This window comes from Rhineura floridana, chromosome 8, assembly GCF_030035675.1.
Source record: "Rhineura floridana isolate rRhiFlo1 chromosome 8, rRhiFlo1.hap2, whole genome shotgun sequence".
Classification (NCBI taxonomy): Eukaryota; Metazoa; Chordata; class Lepidosauria; order Squamata; family Rhineuridae; genus Rhineura; species Rhineura floridana.
In genome coordinates, this window is record NC_084487.1 from 118,094,001 (window position 1) to 118,112,517 (window position 18,517).

The 18,517-nt window shown below is 42.2% G+C and overlaps 1 protein-coding gene across 2 annotated transcripts in view; it reads right to left on the minus strand.

Moving 5' to 3' along the window:
- Positions 1-18,517, minus strand: part of UPF2 (UPF2 regulator of nonsense mediated mRNA decay) — a 64,914-nt gene that overhangs the window by 2,034 nt on the left and 44,363 nt on the right. For both annotated transcript variants that reach the window (XM_061582238.1, XM_061582239.1), the window contains 4 exons: positions 10,795-10,893; positions 8,764-8,931; positions 7,386-7,527; positions 6,470-6,590 (listed from right to left, as the gene is read on the minus strand). In XM_061582238.1, coding sequence (XP_061438222.1) covers positions 6,470-6,590; positions 7,386-7,527; positions 8,764-8,931; positions 10,795-10,893 — 530 coding nt within the window. The remainder of the gene's footprint in view (positions 1-6,469; positions 6,591-7,385; positions 7,528-8,763; positions 8,932-10,794; positions 10,894-18,517) is intronic.

Consider the following 18,517-nt stretch of genomic DNA (forward strand, 5'->3'; position numbering starts at 1 on the left):
TCTTTGGGTGCTGGAGGTTATCTCGGCTGTGCGGGTTCTCTCCCCCAACCTTTTGGTTCTGGGGGATTTTAACCTGCATGCCGGGACGGATCTCATAGGAGCCCCTCGGGATTTCATGGAAACCATGACTTCCTGGGAACTGCACCTTAGTAATTGTGGGCCCACCCATGTAGCTGGTCATGCTCTCGACCTTGTATTTGTCTCTGGAGGGGGTGGTAGTGCTCTGAAAATGGGGGCTATTTCTTCGAACCCCGTGTCATGGTCAGATCACTATCTGGTGAAAATGGACCTTTTATTGCCACACACCCTCCGCAGGGGACAGGGACCGATTCGGATGGTCCGCCCCAGACGCCTGATGGAGCCAATTGGATTCCTGAATGCGCTGGGAGATTTGGAGCTGTCTGAAGGCCGCCCGGTCGAAACCTTGGTGACAGAGTGGAATAGGGAGCTCACCGGGGCAGTAGACCGAAACGTCCTCTCCCCCTGAATAGAACTCAGACCGCACCATGGTATACACCACGGTTGCGGGGTTTGAGGCAGGAGGTGAGACGGCTAGAACGCCGGTGGCGGAAGTCTCGCTCCGAGGACGATCGGACCCTGGTTAGAGCAGCAACAGCAGCCTATCAAGTGGCAACAAAGGCAGCAAAGAAGGGCTTCTTTGCTGCCTCTATTGCATCCGCAGAATGTTGTCCCAGGAGGTTGTTCCAAGTGGTCCGAAGCCTGGTCGGTCCAGCTGCCCAGGAACCCATGGAGCACTCTAAAGCCTCCTGTGACGCATTTGCAAAACATTTTGCTGATAAAATCGATCGCCTGAAGAGCATAATTCCGCACGCCGTGGACACAGGAAGCGGGCCAGAGGCAATCAGTTGCGATCTGGTCCGGTGGAATCGGTTTCAGCCTCTTCCCTCTGAGGAAGTGGACAAGGTGCTCTCTACTGTGAGACCGACCACTTGTTTGTTTGACCCTTGCCCCACGTGGCTCACTGTGGGCTGCAAAGAGAGACTGAGCGAAGGGATCATGGCGGTGGTAAATGCTTCCTTGGAAGAGGGTGCATTGCCATCCGCCCTCAAGGAGGCGGTAATAAAGCCCATCTTGAAAAAACCCTCCTTGGATCCCCAAGATTTAAACAACTTTCGCCCAGTCTCCAATTTACCATTCTTGGGCAAGGTGATCGAACGTGTGGTGGCCGAACAGCTACAGACACACTTGGAGGAAACAGATTACTTAGATCCATTCCAATCGGGCTTCAGGACTGGATATGGAACTGAAACAGCCTTGGTCGCTCTGGTGGATGATTTAAGGAGGGCGTTGGATAGGGGAGAACACTCCTTCCTCGTCCTCCTGGATCTCTCAGCGGCTTTTGATACCGTTGACCACAGTATCCTCCTGGATCGCCTGGAGGGAATGGGAATTGGGGGCACTGTTTTACAGTGGTTCCGTTCCTATCTCTCTGACAGGCACCAGAGGGTGGCATTGGGAGAGGAGGTTTCAGACCCTTGGCCTCTCAATTGTGGTGTGCCACAGGGTTCTATCCTCTCTCCCATGCTGTTTAACATCTATGTAAAGCCGCTGGGAGCTATCATCAGGAGATTTGGGTTGCAGTGTCACCAATATGCGGATGACACTCAGCTCTATCTCTCATTTAAGTTCTCACCGGAGTTGGCTGTGGAGACTATTTCCAAGTGCCTGGAGTCTGTAAGTGAATGGATGGGAGGAAACAGGCTGAAACTGAACCCTGACAAGACCGAGGTACTGCTTGTGGGAGATAAGAGAAGGATAGGAGATATTGACCTGACGCTGAACGGGGTTAGATTGCCCCTGAAGGACCAGGTTCGCAGCCTCGGGGTCATTCTTGACTCCCAGCTGTCCATGGAGGCTCAGGTGTCAGCGGTGAGCCGGGCAGCTTGGTATCAATTACGTCTGATACAGAGGCTGCGACCCTACCTTCCGGTCCATCTGCTCCCACGGGTGGTGCATGCCCTGGTCTCCTCTCGCTTAGACTACTGTAATGCGCTCTACGTGGGGCTACCCTTGAAGATGGTCCGGAAATTACAACTGGTACAGAATGCGGCGGCACGGTTGATTAAAAACAGCCGCTGGCGGGATCATATCACCCCAGTGCAGGAAGATCTGCACTGGCTACCAGTTGTGTACCGAGCCCAATTCAAGGTGTTGGTGTTAACCTTTAAAGCCCTATACGGTGTCGGTCCAGTTTATCTAAAGGAGCGCCTCCAGCATCACCAAATATGCCGCCTGACCAGATCTGCCTCACAAGACCTTCTCTTGGTCCCACCAGTTAAGACAGCTAGGCTGGTGCGGACCAGAGAGAGGGCATTCTCAGTTGTGGCCCCCACCCTCTGGAACTCTCTGCCATACGACCTTCGCCATGCCCCCTCCCTGGTAGGTTTCCGCCAAGGATTGAAAACTTGGTTGTTTCAGTGGGCATACAAGTCTCCTAGATAATTTTAGTTTACAGTGGATAGATGTAGGTTGGGGGATTATAATTGTTTTATATGTTAAAACTGTATTATATGTTGTATTTTTAATTATGTACGCCGCCTAGAGTGGCCGTTCATTCAGCCAGATAGGCGGCCTAAAAATAATAATTTATTATTATTATTATTATTATTATTATTATTATTATTATTTGGAGTTTTGGGAAAGGAGGGGGGTAGCAGAAAACCTATATTTGAGTTGTATTGTGTGTTGTGATTTTTATCGTATTGTTCTATTTATTGTATTGAGTTTTGCTTGGTATTCTTTTGTACTGTTATCTTTATTTTGTATATATTTTTGAGATTTTTTTTGTAAGGCGCTTTGAGTTTCATTTTGGAAAAAAGCGACTAATAAATATCACAAACAAACAACCAACCAACCAACCCTATTCATAGAGTCTCCATAAGTCGGAACTGACTTGAAGGCAGTTCATTTCCATTTTTTCTAGAGACTATGTCAGCGGTGGGGACCTGGATCTGTCCCATCCTCCATGGGTCACTTTTGACAGATGCAAGAGTGCAAGCCTTGCTTTTGGCAGGGATCAACTCCACTCTTGCATTTGGCACCAAATTTAAAAAGCAGGGAATACAAGTCCTGCTTGCCAAGAAACAAATTGGAAGCACACTTTAAGGCTCTCTGTGCCTTTGCAGTCGCGGCTTTATCTGCCCCATGCCTGACACTGTATGTCATCAGGTGTGGGGCAGGTAGGTGTGGTTTGGGGAAGACGGCCTTGCAGGCCAATTATGGCCAATGGGCCGGAGGTTCCCCATGACTAGTCCACAGAGTCCCACATCAATGTTTGCACCGCTGCAAGCAGGAACGGATATGATCCTTCAGCTTCCATTTAAGTCTTCAGGAAATATTTCCTTTCCAAATATGGACAGGATAGCATGCCCTTTCTTTAAAAAAAGAAAACTGTATAGGTGTGTTATGTATACAGTCAACCCTAATCCTCAGTTAACTAATTTTGTCGTTAGAATCCAAGGCTTAGATGTTTTTGTCCTCAAGCTAATTTTTTTCCTGCAAGTATATTTTATGTTCAAAGCTGAATCAGAGCTGATACTCTAAATCTGAGAGCTTAAACCTGTATATTTTGAAAAATGGTATTTGTAAGCAAGCCACTTATTTTTGGGGTCCAGGCTGCAGTCCTTAACAAAATGCCATGTTGACTCCTAGAGTAACCGTTTTCTTATCCTATGACTGGTTAGCATATCACGTTAAACCATACTTAAGTGAACCGTAGTTTAATGTGAACAAGAAGCATGCTGGGGCATGCTGCTCAAAACCTCCCCTGGCACACATTCCTTGCTCTTGTCACACCATGAATGAAACAAGCCTGAGTCTGGCTAGTTATGTTGTTCAAATCTGGGCTTGTGGTCGGTTTGGCTTGTTTTGTTCATGGCGTGGCAGGAGTGAGGGAGGTGTGTAACGGGAACTTTTGAGTAGTGTGCACCAGCATGCAGCTCTTTCACAGTAAACCATACTTTTCTAAAACGATGGTTTAATGCGACATGCAAACTGGACCTATACCTGAAACCCTCCTTCTCCAAAACTCACTTTTCTCTGTTTTCCGTGACTAATCTCAGCTGCGGCGCTGTCTGTTCCCTCTCTCGCGCCTGATCATATTAAAAAAATAGGAATGATAATAAGTGCTCTAATTTCTTTATGAACTTTGTTCTTGTGCAGATTTATTTATTTACCCACTCTGCCCTTCAGCCAAAACAGCTCAGAAAGTGACTTACAGTTAGCACCTTTCATCTTTCCAAGGCTCAAAGTAGTACCCTTTTCGTAAATGATACAATGGGCGCCAAGGGTAATTTTAACCTCCAAACTCCCTTATCTCGTCCATCCCCACCCCCACCCTGAGACGTTACGCTGCAGCTGCTCAGTTATCCCTTAGCTAATGACGACAGTTAGGCAATGGATTCACAATCATGATTCTCTGGCAAACAGACATTTGGATATTTTTGGACACGTTGCTGTAAATTCATTTTCTTTTCCCAACACAGACTCGTAAGAAATGAGTCCTGAGGTGATCTGAGGTGGCCCCTGTCACCGTGATTGCTGCTTTTCTGGATAGGAGTTGCTGGGCAAAAGGACCAATTCAAGAGAAAGCATTGAAGTGAACAGAAGATGATGAAGAAGAGTGCATGCTGCTGCAGAGTAGTGGTTAAGCGAAGAAACCCCCAGTTAAAACCTTACTTGGTGGCATGGGACAAGTCACCATTTCAGCTTCCCACCACCACCAACTGCAACACAGACTAATGGAAATAAAAAGATAGTAAAAAAAAATTGTATTTGCCACTTTGGGGGATATCCCGAATAAGCCTAACAATGGTATCTGCTAAGTTTCCTCTGATCCCCTGTATGCCAGAAGCAGACATTTGAACTTCACAGATACCCAAAGGGTTTGCTTCAAGGATTCTGTCATCCCATACTCAGTTGGTTTTGGCTGCCTTTTCTCCTCCAGGCAAGGTCAGTTCCCTCAGAAAAGTAAGGATGAGACTACTCTACAGATGTCCTCTCTGGATATTAAAAGGTTTTCTGGTGCCAGTTCAAAAGCTATTGCCAATTAAGTAATTACTCTCTTTAACACAGTTTGGGGCAACACCAACCCCTGTGCTGGGAGCAGAAACTGGAACACATCCTTCTTGTTCTGTATCTATCAAGGAGGGGGGCGTGGTTAAGGCATATATGGCATGTCCTTGCTAGGCAGAAATACCTACACTTTGTAACTCATCAGCTGTATGCTCTTGAATTGCTCAGGTTGTCTTCTCAATAGCTAACTCTAGTTGGATTTATCCTTCCCCACCCCTTTGCTGGCCATGGGAAGATCAGCAATCTGTGTGGTTTGCTCCGTCTGGAGGCTCTCTGTTTAACCTTGTTTTGTAAGTTTGCCTAACTTGATAGTATTAAGTCAAATATCTATTTTATTTCTATCCTAACACCCCAGTTCCTCGACCCCAATAAGACATCCCATAGCGCTTAAGATATAATCTGTGTTTGTTCCAATAGCTTTTCATCTGGTGAGCATTAAAACTACTCCAGAGCTCACTACATCATTTAAACTACAAGGAAATAACAGCTGGTAAGAAGCTTCATAAAGCAAGAGACCAGAGCAGGATGGGGAGAGAAACCTGTGCTGTCTAAATGTTGTTGGATGCAAATCTCATTATCCCTAGCCATTGGCCATACTAGCTGGGAGCAACATTTGAAGGGCCACAGGTTGCCCAACCTTGCCATAAAAGAACCCCAAATCACTGACAGAAAGAACCAAAGACATATAAACAAAAATTGTAGCAGTGGCCATATTTTTGAAGGATTTTGATGTGAGTCAGGAGGTGGTTGTTGCTGGAAAGACACATCACACATCCTTCTCATACACTCTCACTCCTCCTTTACAGGACTCTTAGAATAATAGAGACAGTTCATGGACACTGCTGTCAACATTATAGATGCAAAAAACATCCTTAAGGAGCAATCCCTATCCCCTCCCTCCAAAGAAAGCAGAACAACATGTAGAACTTAAAAGAAGCTATAATGGTGCTTAGATGACAACACAGTAGTTCCTCACCCTCCAAAAAACAGGTACCAAGCTGCTGCTAGCCGAGCAAGTAATTTGCGATAACTACTTCTCAAAAGGAGAAATGGCACAAAATCCCCCATTTATTCTGTTGAATATTTCAGATTTTTCTCTCTTTAAAGCAGAGGATGGACATCTTTATACAGCTCCCATTCATTTCAGCTGAACTTGCATAGAAAAATTATGTCCTAAAGTTTTCATCGCTATAAGACAGTGCTAGTAACACCACAGCGTTCTAAGCAGGGGCATGGAGCACTAACTTCTGCAAGAATTTCATCATACCCTAGGATATAATCACTTATATCTTAAGGGTTTGTTTATGTCTGAAATCATGAAAGTTGTGGAAAACTGAGAACAATGCAATAATCACACTGTTTCCAAAATACCTACCTTCCACCAGTTTTAAAGATTAGATCGGCATTAGGTGCTCCCTTTGGATGCTGATAACGAGGCCGCCGTTCTCTGTTGGTATTTGCTGGAGCTGGCCGCTGAGCCAGGGATTGCATCATCTCTGCATATTACAAGTATATTAAAAATAAAAAAGGCAGTAGAGGACATAGCTACACTATACATTCAAAGGAATTTCAGAGCTGTTTAAGTGTTATGGTTCTCAATTCTTTAATTTCTCAATTACAAGGATCCTGGGAAATGTCATTCTGTGAAAGAGTTAGACATCTGACAGTCTGCAACATCTCAAAAATGAAGTAAAAAAATAAAAATTCCAGCTTTATTTGGGGCAAGCAATAGTTTTAAACAGTTGTAAATTTGTTATGTAGACATTCCAAAACTAAAAGCCAGAAAAAGATGACAGTAATTTTGAGAGGCAGAACATAGACATTTAACGTTTTTTATTTGCACATCATTTCAGGATATTTTTCCTGCTAGGCATGAGCAAACCATATTCCCACTACACTTGCTGGAAGATTTTCAGCTGTGATTCCTTATCCAGGGAACCACAGTAGAGACTTTAGTAGTTCTACTGGGTGAAAAAGCCACAAAGCTGGAGGAAGGGCTTTGGAACAACTAGCAACTTCAAGTGATGACAGTCATCTATTTGGCTGACATTTGAAGGATTGCCTCTTTTGATTTTGTTGATACCTTGCTATTGGTTTTCTTTAATAATTTGGCAATGGAGAAAACTAACAATTTGTCAGTTCCTATGTAGGAGCAGCCATTCATGTGTCCATTAACTAAGGACATATGCAGAGAAAGTGCAAAACCAGTCCAAAAGTGTTATGGGGCAGAAGGTTAACTCTGAGCAGTGACTTCATCTATAACAAAGGTCCTTTAAAAGGATTCCTCATACCTTGATAGTCTTCTTGTTCCTGCCGTTCATTGATATCCAATGTCAGTTTTTTCATTCTCATCCTCTCCTCTTGCTCAGCCTGTTGCTGATTCCAGTGATTTGCAGCCAGTTGGGAAGACATCGGCACATTTAAGATCTTAAACTGAAGGGACACAAGACACCTCTAAGAACTTGTGCTTTGTATGATATTTTGCTTGCATTTGGCTTTTATCCTGGCTGCATTTTTAAGCTTATTGTAGATTTTTATTGTACCATTATGGTATTGTTATGGGGAAGTTGTTTTGTACAAGACCTAGAGAATTTATTTTATTTATAAACCCAATGAAAAGAATAAATTATACAAATTTATAAACCCAATGAAAGCAACAAATGCATGATAGGACATGTTCTAGATTCAAGGAAATAACACAAATATTGCTCATTTTTATTTGTACCAACACGTGCAACACTGCAAGCCTAAGCTATTTCTAAAAGTATGATTTGAGTGAACAGTGGAACATCAGTCAGGTTAAAGCTGAGAGAAGACTGATGTAATCCCACAGATTTCAACAGAACACAACTTATAAAATACAAACCACTGCTTCCTTGAAAAAAGGTGAATGCTCAGGAAAGAATTGTGCTATTAGCTACAGCACTTTGCTATTTCAAAATAATATTTTAAAATGATCATACTATGCATTCATATAGAGCCTCAAAACGCTCAAAGTACTCCACATACATTCTCTTGTTATAATCTTTACAACTATCCCATATAGTAGACCAGTATTATCCCCATATGGCAGATGGAGGACTGAGGCCGAGAGATAGTGGCCCACTTAGGGCCATCTAACAACATCATGGGAGAGGCAAGGTTGAAATAGACACTCCCCAATTATAGCTCATTTTTAGCTACCATGTTAACATCAGCTCTCAATCTAGTCTAACATGCGGCTACTGCTGTAGTATAATTAAGCTAAGCAATATCCTTTAAATGTGACAATATTCTGGGAATACATTACTCTGCTTTAACAGCAATTTCACAATTTTCATGAATAGCGTCTAGCTAAAAAATGGCTCAGAAGTATTAACCACTCTGCATATATTTTTAGAAGTAGTTCCCTGCTTTAGGTTCACATTTATGAGAAAGGAAAAAGATTAACAGTAATTTTCAAAGTTCTCTCAAAGCAAAGTCCAGAGCTAAAGCAGGCATTCCTTCCCTGCCCCAAAAATGGGTTCAAAAGGAGATAACTACACAGCACCTTTTAAAAAACAACATAGTGATTTTTGTTCACTGAGCTGTATTTCCCAAAGATAGCAGTCACTGACGTATACAGTTTGAGAAAATTAAAAATGAAAGTTAAAAAAGGCAAAATTAATTAGCATCTACAAAGGCCCTAACCTGTTGCTTGTTGCCTTTTCGAGTTAACATGACAAACGGCATTGTGTCTCCAGACTCAGATTCTCCTTCCCCACCACCCAGCGGAGGACCCTTCTTCAGCTGGCTTTTGAGATGCAAGGGAATTGCAACATCTAACTGATGCACTTTCACCGACTCCCCACTCCTTTGCTGAAAATACAACAAACAGAAACCGAGTAAGGGTTCAAGTACCAAAACAGGATTATCAGAGGAAGGGCTTGCAACATTCTTTAGTGTAAAACAAACACACAAACAGGGATATGCTCAACAAGTTAATTCTGGGACTGCTTCACACATCAGATGGATTTCAAGGTTAAAAATCATGACTCCTGTAGGCCTTAATGAGACTCTAGGCCTTTTAACGTTACCTCCAGCTTCATCTGTTTAGGATTAGGATTGGTAGGCAGTTATATTGGGCCTCTGTTGTTTGGTTTAGTACAACGTAAGAAATAGAAAAGGTAGCACTTCTAAATTTTGAATTACGGTCCTCCAAGAAAAAACCTTTAATTTTAATGTTTTATATGTATATAATGTGGCATGTATAGTTTTAACAAAAATTACACACAGATATATTAAGAATTGGTGGAGTTTTTATTCCTAGATTAGAATTTTTTTATGTACGAGTTCATGTCTGAAAGAACTGTATTTTATTCTCCAAAATTTGTTTTGAATGCAGGGAACAAACTGCTCTTCTTTTCTAGTAATTATCTTTAAATGCATTGTTTTATCTTTTCTATAAACATATTATTCAGTTCTCTAATCCCAAATTTTTAAACTGATTTTAGATTTCCCTGAAAAAGGGTCCAAAATGCATTGGCTCAATAAACCTTTTTTACCTATACCATTGTTCTTTGCTTTTGCTTCCAGTTGCTTTTTTGGGGCTCCCATCTGTTGTCAGACTCTGCTTCACAAGCCACATTTTAAAAAGTTATGCCCATGATTTGGATGGATGTTACAAACATGTGAAATATATTAGGCACAGTATCAGGGAGTTGGGATTGGTTGCAGCTCAATGCCAGAAGTACAACCAGTGGCACATATGAGCTTGCTACTGTGTGAAATGGTCTCCCAAAAGCAAAGTAGTTTGATTACTCTCAGCTGATTCTTAACAGTTTCTCCCAATTCTTTCCCATGTATTCTTTATCATGCTTGGTCCTCACACACAGCATCATGGCTAGAACACCTTACAGTTTTAAAGGCAGTGGGAATAATTTTTAAATCTGACAGTAGAGTAATTTTTGCAGTTAGGCACTTATTTTTAAGATCCAGAATAGGAAACAAAACTTTAAAATGTACAAGGATAACTTATGGCAGATATGGTTTCAAAGTGGTTTGTTTCAAACAAACCAGAATTAACCAGTGTTTGTTAAGGTTTGGACAACATGACAAGCTGCGGCTAAGCAAAGAGAAGCAAAAGCTTCTGAATTTCTCCTTGCAGTCATCCCGGAGCAAAGGGCAAAGACACAAACTTGACGCTTGCTGTGGCTGGAGCTCATCACGTTACACTACACCTGCGTGATGTCTGAACTATCCCTAAATGAAATCATTGCTCCACATTTTAAGGTAGCAAGGGAAAATTACTGGAGCTCAAATTCAAGTTACTACAATGAAAGAATAAAAGAAACGGTATTGTTTAAAGTCATAGTCCACAACAGTATAAATACAACGAACAATCAATCACATCCACCCATCTCTGTAAAAGGTTTGGAACCTGGCACATATTAGCTGTTGAGCAAATTTTGCTAATTGGATAGCTGTCTCTGCCTGCAAGCAAAGCACATATCTGATTCAGAATGAGCCTATTTGACTGATATAGGAGGACACAAGTAAGAAGTTTGTGCCTCTCATATAAGGGGCAACTTAACAAGGAATGGGAAGCATCTTTAACCTTGCCGGGCTCACAAATACAGAGTGAGTTAGGATGTTGAAAAATAATCCTCCAGGCCAAACATCATTTTATGGGTCCCAATAAGAACAAACCATTTTGTGACTGAATACAAATCCCATCAATACCTGTAAATTTTCCAGCATCATTTTGTCCAATGCCTGAATGAAATCTTCATCTTCAGCACATGGGACACGCTTAAGTCCACCTCCTTTAATCATTACTTCCTGTTAAATAAAGAGGGGGGCAGGGAAACAATGCTATTATGTTTTCTAGATTATCCTGTATAGTTCTCTGTCAATTAATGATGGCCAGAAGGTCCGCTCATATAACACCTGTTCTGGCCCATCTGCACTGGCTTCCTATTTGTTTCCGGGCTAGATTCAAAGTGCTGGTTTTGACCTATAAAGCCCTACACGGCATGGGACCGCAATACCTGGTGGACCGCCTCTCCCAATATGAACCTACCCGGACACTGCGCTCAACATCTAAGGCCCTCCTCCGAGTACCATCCCATCGAGAGGCTCGTAGGGTGATGACTAGAACCAGGGCCTTTTCAGTAGTGGCCCCCGAACTGTGGAACAGTCTCCCTGATGAGGTGCACCTGGCGCCGACGCTACTATCTTTTCGGCGCCAGGTGAAAACCTTTTTATACTCCCAGGCATTTTAAAGTGTATTTTAAACAGCATTTCCGTATTTTGGATGTTGTTTGGTTCGTTATTGTTTTTTTTTTATTATTATTATTTATTGTATTTATATATTGTGCTTGTTTTTATCTTTTTGTACACCGCCCAGAGAGCCTTCGGGCTTAGGGCGGTATATAAATTAAACTAAATAAATAAATAAGCGGCCAACAGGCTGGATCTTGCCTATGAAGCAATATCTGGTCCTCAATGGCAATACCAGGACAAAATGTTTTCAAAAGTTATCAAGTAGAAAACAGACCATATTTTAATGCTTTGGCATTTCTGTGTAGCACACTTCAACTGTGTGCCCAAGTGCATGTACGCCATTAACTTGTTACTGCTACATGCAGCTGACTGTATTATATGAAACCAGGTCACCTGTGAAAGAGTTGGATGTGTGGCAAAAACAGCCAGGTGAATTTATATACGATAGAATACACAGAATAGAGTTGGCCATGCCTGATCCAGATTATTTAGATGGAGGAGTGCAATGTGCACATAACAGGAGCAAAAGGTACACAATTAAACAAACACACTTTAGAACTGAAGGAAAGCGTAAGGGCAGCTCAAAGCAAATATGTCTTTTGCTCAAGATGAAAGGGGAAACATGCTTGCTTTACAGAAGGAACTCTAATTGCATTTCTCAAACTAACAAGGCTACACTGCATTTTAGTTCCTAATACTTGGACTTGACAGTTAGCTAATGTGCAATCATAACAGTTTCCTTTAGGCGCCACGGCTTTGGAACTACAAACAGAGGAGCTGTACTATGCATCAGTTCTCAGAAAGTCTTGGCTTCAGAACCTCTGCATAGACAGTCGCATAGCTAACTACAGCTTAAATGTCATCCTAGGGTTGTGCAACTAATTCCACCAAGTATTAGTTACTTTCATTCTATCTCTTAAAGAAAAATATTGATTGTAGGCCATTTTGCACCTTTTTTGATAAACCAAACCTAGCCTACAGCCAAGCATCAGTATCCTTTGGGCAAGTAGTAACTGAAAACACCACAATCAATGCACAATCCATCCTAATGTGGGCACAGTATCTGTATGTGGCAGGTGAAACAGAGGGTTCAATAGAGCTGCTTCTCCCCCACTCAGCGCATTGAGCCATTAACTGGAGCTAGATGGCAGTGTAAGCCTTCCCTCCACATTTCCACATAGACCATTAGAACAACACAAGGCTAGTATGCAACTCTGATATTCCAATCCAGCTCTCCTTCCCTTTCCTCTTGGAGCAATTTTACTTCCACTTCTAGTATACTGAACCCTATGCCAATCCTTCCACATATAGGTGCTGAACCCACACTAGGACAAAGTGTTCCTAGGTTACCACATTTTTGTAACTAGTTTATACAGCCACAAGAGTGGCTGTATACTATAGCCAGCAAGGATTATTTGCATTCAACAATGATAAATTGAAAATACCCCCCATGCCATTCTGCTGCTTCCCATAAACTCATTTCAAAACAAAACCTTACAAAACTTATAGTCCTGAACTCAGAAACGCTTAACAATGCTCTATGTTTTCATAGCCATATGCAAAACAGTCAGAGAGAACAGAGAGTTCAAAATATAAAACAAGAGTAAAATAATCATGATCCCTGTTGGACTTTTTTCTGTCAGTGGTCTCATAATTTGTTGAAATTAATTAAAAATCAGCCATATTCACAGAGTACCTGTAATGTTATTACTCACCTTGCCCCATACTCTGACCTTCATATAGTGTAGTTTAAAAGCTAAAAAAAAAATACTTGGCTGATTTTTAATTAATTTAAGAAATTTTACATTGAACTCTATGATAGCACGAGGCATGCGCAACTGTCAGCGTTCTAAAAGCCAGACTCACACTAGACATTTTTTCCACTTTAAACAGTCATTGCTTCTCCCAAATAATCCTGGGAAGTGTAGCTTGTGAAGGGTGCTGAGAGTTGTTAGGAGACTTCTATTCTGACAGAGCTCCAGTGGCCAGAGTGGTTTATCAGTGAGCCCCTCTTCTGGGGATTGTAGCTCTGTGACGGGAATAGGGTGTCTCCTACCAACTCTCAGCACCCTTCACAAACTACACATCCCAGGATTCTTGGGGGGGGGCATGAACATTCCACTTTAAACAAGGTCAGGTGTGGATGTGGCCAGTGACGCTTTGGTTTTAAATTTGGGTGGGAGACTACATGTGCCTGCTGTAGAATAAAAAGGTGGGGAAAACCCTGAAAAACAATGATACTGTTCACAATGTTTTCCTTTTGGAAAGGAAAGGGGCTTTACCTCTGTCCAGTGCCCACCCGCCCAATCTCCTCTCCTCCCTTTCCCTCTCCACCTTTTCCCCTCTACCCTTCTCTTCCCCTTCCCCCTTCTCTCCCTCCCTGCCCCTCCCCCAGGTCAGTTTCACCTATCCTAAGCATGATTGTACAGGAGTAAATCCCACTGAACTCAAAAAGCAAGCAAATGATAAAACCTGCCCTCCCCTCCTTCTCCTTCCTATCCCCTCCTATCCCCTCCTCCCCATCCCCATCCTTTACGCCTCCCCCTCCTCCCCCTCCCCTCCTCCTCCATGGTCAGTTTTACCTATCCTAAGCATGATCACACAGGAGTAAATTTCACTGAACTCAATAAACATGCAAATGATCAGACCTGCCTTTCCCCTCTTCTCCCCTCCCCTCCCCTTCTTCCTCTCCTCCCCCTCTGCCCACTCCAGCCCTCCCTCCCTCCCGCGTGGTCAGTTTCACCTATCCTAAGCACGACTGCATGGGAGTAAATCCCACTGAACTCAAAAAGCATGCAAATGATCAAACTTGCCCTCCCCTCCTCCTGGTCAGTTTCAGCTATCTAAAGCATGATTGCAGGAGAGTAAATCCTACTACTCAGTAAGCATGCAAATGATCAATCTATTCTCAGCAAACTTTCACAGGATTCCATTTCTTACCTCCCAGATTTAAAAGCAGGGAAATTCACTAATAGGTAACAAATCTTGCAGTTTAGGAACGTACCTATAGCCTACAGATATTTCTATCAAACTTTAAACAGCAGGGAAATTGAGCAGCTATAGTGAATGCACCAGGGGAGCAGGAGACCTGACCTCCTCTCTGAGATATTGGACTGCCCTACACATTTGTCAAAATGCAAACACAATCTGGGTTGATCTTTCACAGTCCAATCCACTTCCTGTGTAGCTTGGAAGAATTTGGTAACATGTGCCTCTGAGCATATGGTAAGTGGTAGCAGCACCTGCAATCAGCCCAATTAACAGAAACAAGACATGTGCTGAGTTGATCTTGTTTTAGCAGGGAGGAAGCAACAATATTAAGACAGTTGATAGAGTTCAGATAATCACTTTAAATGTGTTTGATTTACTTTGCAATTTTAGTGAAGCTTCCTATAGGAAATCCCTTTGCTTCTGTTTCTGTGAATGTGAAGTAGAATAGAATAGATTTATTTATTGTTTTAGCCAATGGCCATAACAATGTAAGTATCAATACAAAACATCTGGTAAAACATACACATGAAACATATGAGACATTAGGAATCTATCCCATGATGCATAGATGAAACCCTGAGTTTTCAAGAACTAATTAAAATAATTACAGAAATGTTGGAATTTATTTAGTTTTTTCATATATTTAGATTAAGATGTGCTCAGGTGAATCTCCCTTTGTTGGTAGGACTCATGTGTTTTAGGAATGCCATTCTTATCTTTGCTGCAGCTAATGCAAACAGGGCTACCCTGTAGGTGACGAGTTTATCTGTCTGCCAGTAGCCATCTTACCTTAAGTTCATCTGACTGGCCTTCTAATAAAGACTGAAAAGGAGAGACGAACTTCAGCCTTGGTGAGTTGTATAGAGCGCAGTGTAATATATAGTGCTCCACGCCTTCTATTTGTCCTGACCCACATATGCACAGCTGATCTTCTAGTGGTTTTTTTGAATATCTGCCAACCAGATATTCAGCGGGCATCAGTTGGAATCTGAGTCGGTAAAGGCACTTCTTATGGGGAAAAAGGTTAACTCCCACAGGTAGGAGGCTCTTTCATGATCTAGTTTAATTTTGCCAAACGAGATGGCAGATTGACATTTTTTTAGATATTCAAGGTCTTTTGGGGCATCTTTGTCGTAGACAAGGTCCCTGATCATCCTTTCAGATATGTCCTGGGTTAGCGTGGCAGGGGAGATTGAGTAGCTAAGCATCAAACGTCTACTACGTTGTACCCAGCTATCCCGATTCTGTAGCTCCAGGAAAGATCTTTTGGCTAGGTGGTGTTCTGGCATCGTTGATAGCTTTTTCCAGTATATTAAGATGGATTTGTGTATGCGTGCTTTGAGAGATGGAAGTCCTGCTTCGCTCCTTAGAAGTGCGCCAGGTGTGCTATGTGCTACGGACAGGAGCAGGCGCAAAAACTTGTTTTGGATAATGTCAAGTTGGTCTCCGCACTGCACACCCCAAATTGCTGCTCCATACAAAAGGTGGGACATGATCTTGGCTGCAAAAACTTTTAACGTTGGTTCTATTAGGCGATGGCCCTCAGTATAGTAAAGTTTCTTTATAGGCCCTAATAAACGGGCAGCTGAGGATGTGATTGCCTCTAAGTGGGTGCGCCACAGAGTGTTTTCAGAAAAATGGATACCCAAATATTTAAATGAGCGGCATTGTTCTATCCTATGGCCATCCAGCATTCAGTTGTGCTGCTCATGCCTCTTAGCAAAAACAACTACTTTGGTCTTTTCATAGTTAACAGATAGTCCTTCGTTCGTGCAATACCTTCCAAATTTAGTGAGCAGTCTTCTCAGCCCCATGCAGGTTAGTGAAATGAGGGCCATGTCTTCCGCATAAAGCAATACTGGAATCTTCTGTCCTCCAACAGCTGGGGGGGGGGAAAGGAGGGATCGAGAACTTCCTGCGTAACATCGTTTATGTAAAGGTTGAATAAGATCAGGGCCAGGATGCAGCCTTGTTTGACACCCCTTGAGGTGGGGATTGAGTCAGAGAGATAGCCTGCCCTACCAACTCTGATCCTGATATCTGTGTTGGAGTAAAGCTGCTGTATGAGAAATAGAAGACGTCTGTCAATTGCGCTGGCCTCTAATTTTCCCCACAGTCGCTGTCTGTCTATGGAATCAAAAGCTGATGATAAATCAACAAATGCGATGTATAGTTTTCTTGGTGCATTGTGTATATGTTTTTGTTTCAGATAATTCAGGACAAAGCACTGGTCAATTGTACTGAAGCCCTTGCGAAAGCCAGCCTGCATAAGATATAAGATGTATTCATCTTCAACCCAATGCTCTAGTTTATCTAACAGATGACGGGCGTATATATTAGCAGGGACATCGAGTAAGCTTATTGGGCGGTAATTTTGGGGCTCCCCACAATCACCTTTCTTATAAAGCGGAATGACAATACTAGATGTCCAGCTGGATGGTATTATTCCTGTTGCATTGATTGTTGTAAATAATTTTGCAAGGATTGGCGCCCACCGTACTGGATCTATGCGGAAAATTTCGGCTGGTAGCATGTCCCAACCTGGGGCTTTGCCCGGGGTGATATGTGAAGTACAACACTTCACATAATTTACACTAAAACAAACTCCAAAAACAATTGTGGAATAATGGCACTATTCTGCAGAATAGTCTCCAATCGACATGAGGAGTGTCTCAGTTTGCACAAGATAAAACAGTGGGAGGTGAAATATATTCTAGCAAATTTCTAGATGTGCTCTATGGTTTTAATTGGCCAATCCCCACCCTTCCTTAAGTGGAGTGGTTTAAGCATAGCAGGCTGTAAACATGCATCTTCGGAAGGCCAAGTTTGTTTTTTCCAACAGCTAGTCATTGCTTAAGTAGCAACATATTGTAATCAGTCTGATTTTACATCAAACTGCAATTGCAGATTCAACTGAAATAGAACATAACCTCCAATTTGAAACACAAAAGGCTGTCTTCACCATCGTATGACATTGAACAATAAAAAGGCTTTGAAATTAATACAAATAAATTTGACACAGATTTCAAGGATGAATAATGAGAGAAACAGGTTAGATTCTCTGTAGAAACAGTAGTAACACGGGAAAGAAGCAAGGTAAGAACACCAACAAAATACAAAAAATGTAATTCTCCATCTTTGGAGATGTAGTCTTGATTGCAGGTGTTGCCACCACTCACCATATGATCAGAGGCACGTTACCAAATTCTTCCAAGCTACACAGGAAGTGGATTGGACTGTGAAAGACCAACCCAAATGGTGTTTGCATTTTGACCAATTTGTAGGGCAATACAATATCTCAGAGAGGAGGTCAGGTCTCCTGCTCCCCTGGTGCATTCACTATAGCTGCCCAATTTCCCTGCTTTTTAAAGTTCGATAGAAATATCTGTGGACTATAGGTACATTCTTAAACTGCAAGGTTTTTTGTCTATTAGTGAATTTCCCTGCTTTTTAAAGTTTGATAGAAATATCTGTTGGCTATACATATGTTCTTAAACAGCAAAGGTTTTTTTTGCTTATTAGTGAATATTCACATTAATGGATAAGCCAAAGCAAATGAATATTAAGGATCTATCTACTTAATAGTCTGGTTTGCATATACCACTAACTCATGGTTTAGTGCTATACAGACAAATCTCTACAAACAGTAGAGCAAAGTAAACAGCAAAGTATTGTGTTTGTGTGCTCCCTCCTTCTCCTGCAGTAGGGAGGAGGACGCCTGCCTAGTTTGGACTCACTTTCAAGAATCTCAGATTAGCAATATGTATGAGACTGGGATCTTGGTTTACAACAAAACAATTAAACGAGCCAGCTTCATAACCCATGATTTGAAACTTGTTTAGTAACTAACCAGTGTTTTGAACCAGATTTCCTGGTTGTAGGTAATGCTAAGCCAAGATTCTTTTAAACTAAGCTCAGCAGAAATCCTTCTCCTGCCTGTACAGTAGCAGAAGAAGCGAGGGGGAGAGAGTTCAAGCCCAACACTTTGCCTGGGCTTGTAGACTCTTGTCCATAGAATGCTAAACCATGGTTTAGCACCAGCCACATTTGCATGCAGTGTGCACAGTGCTTTTGGTATTACATATTCATCTTTATGTTGGTCCTCAAGCTGCAGATGGTGCAGAATAGAACAGTTAGGTTGCTGAATGGAGTAACCTACTGTGAGCTGTACTGGCTGCCAGTTTGCTAT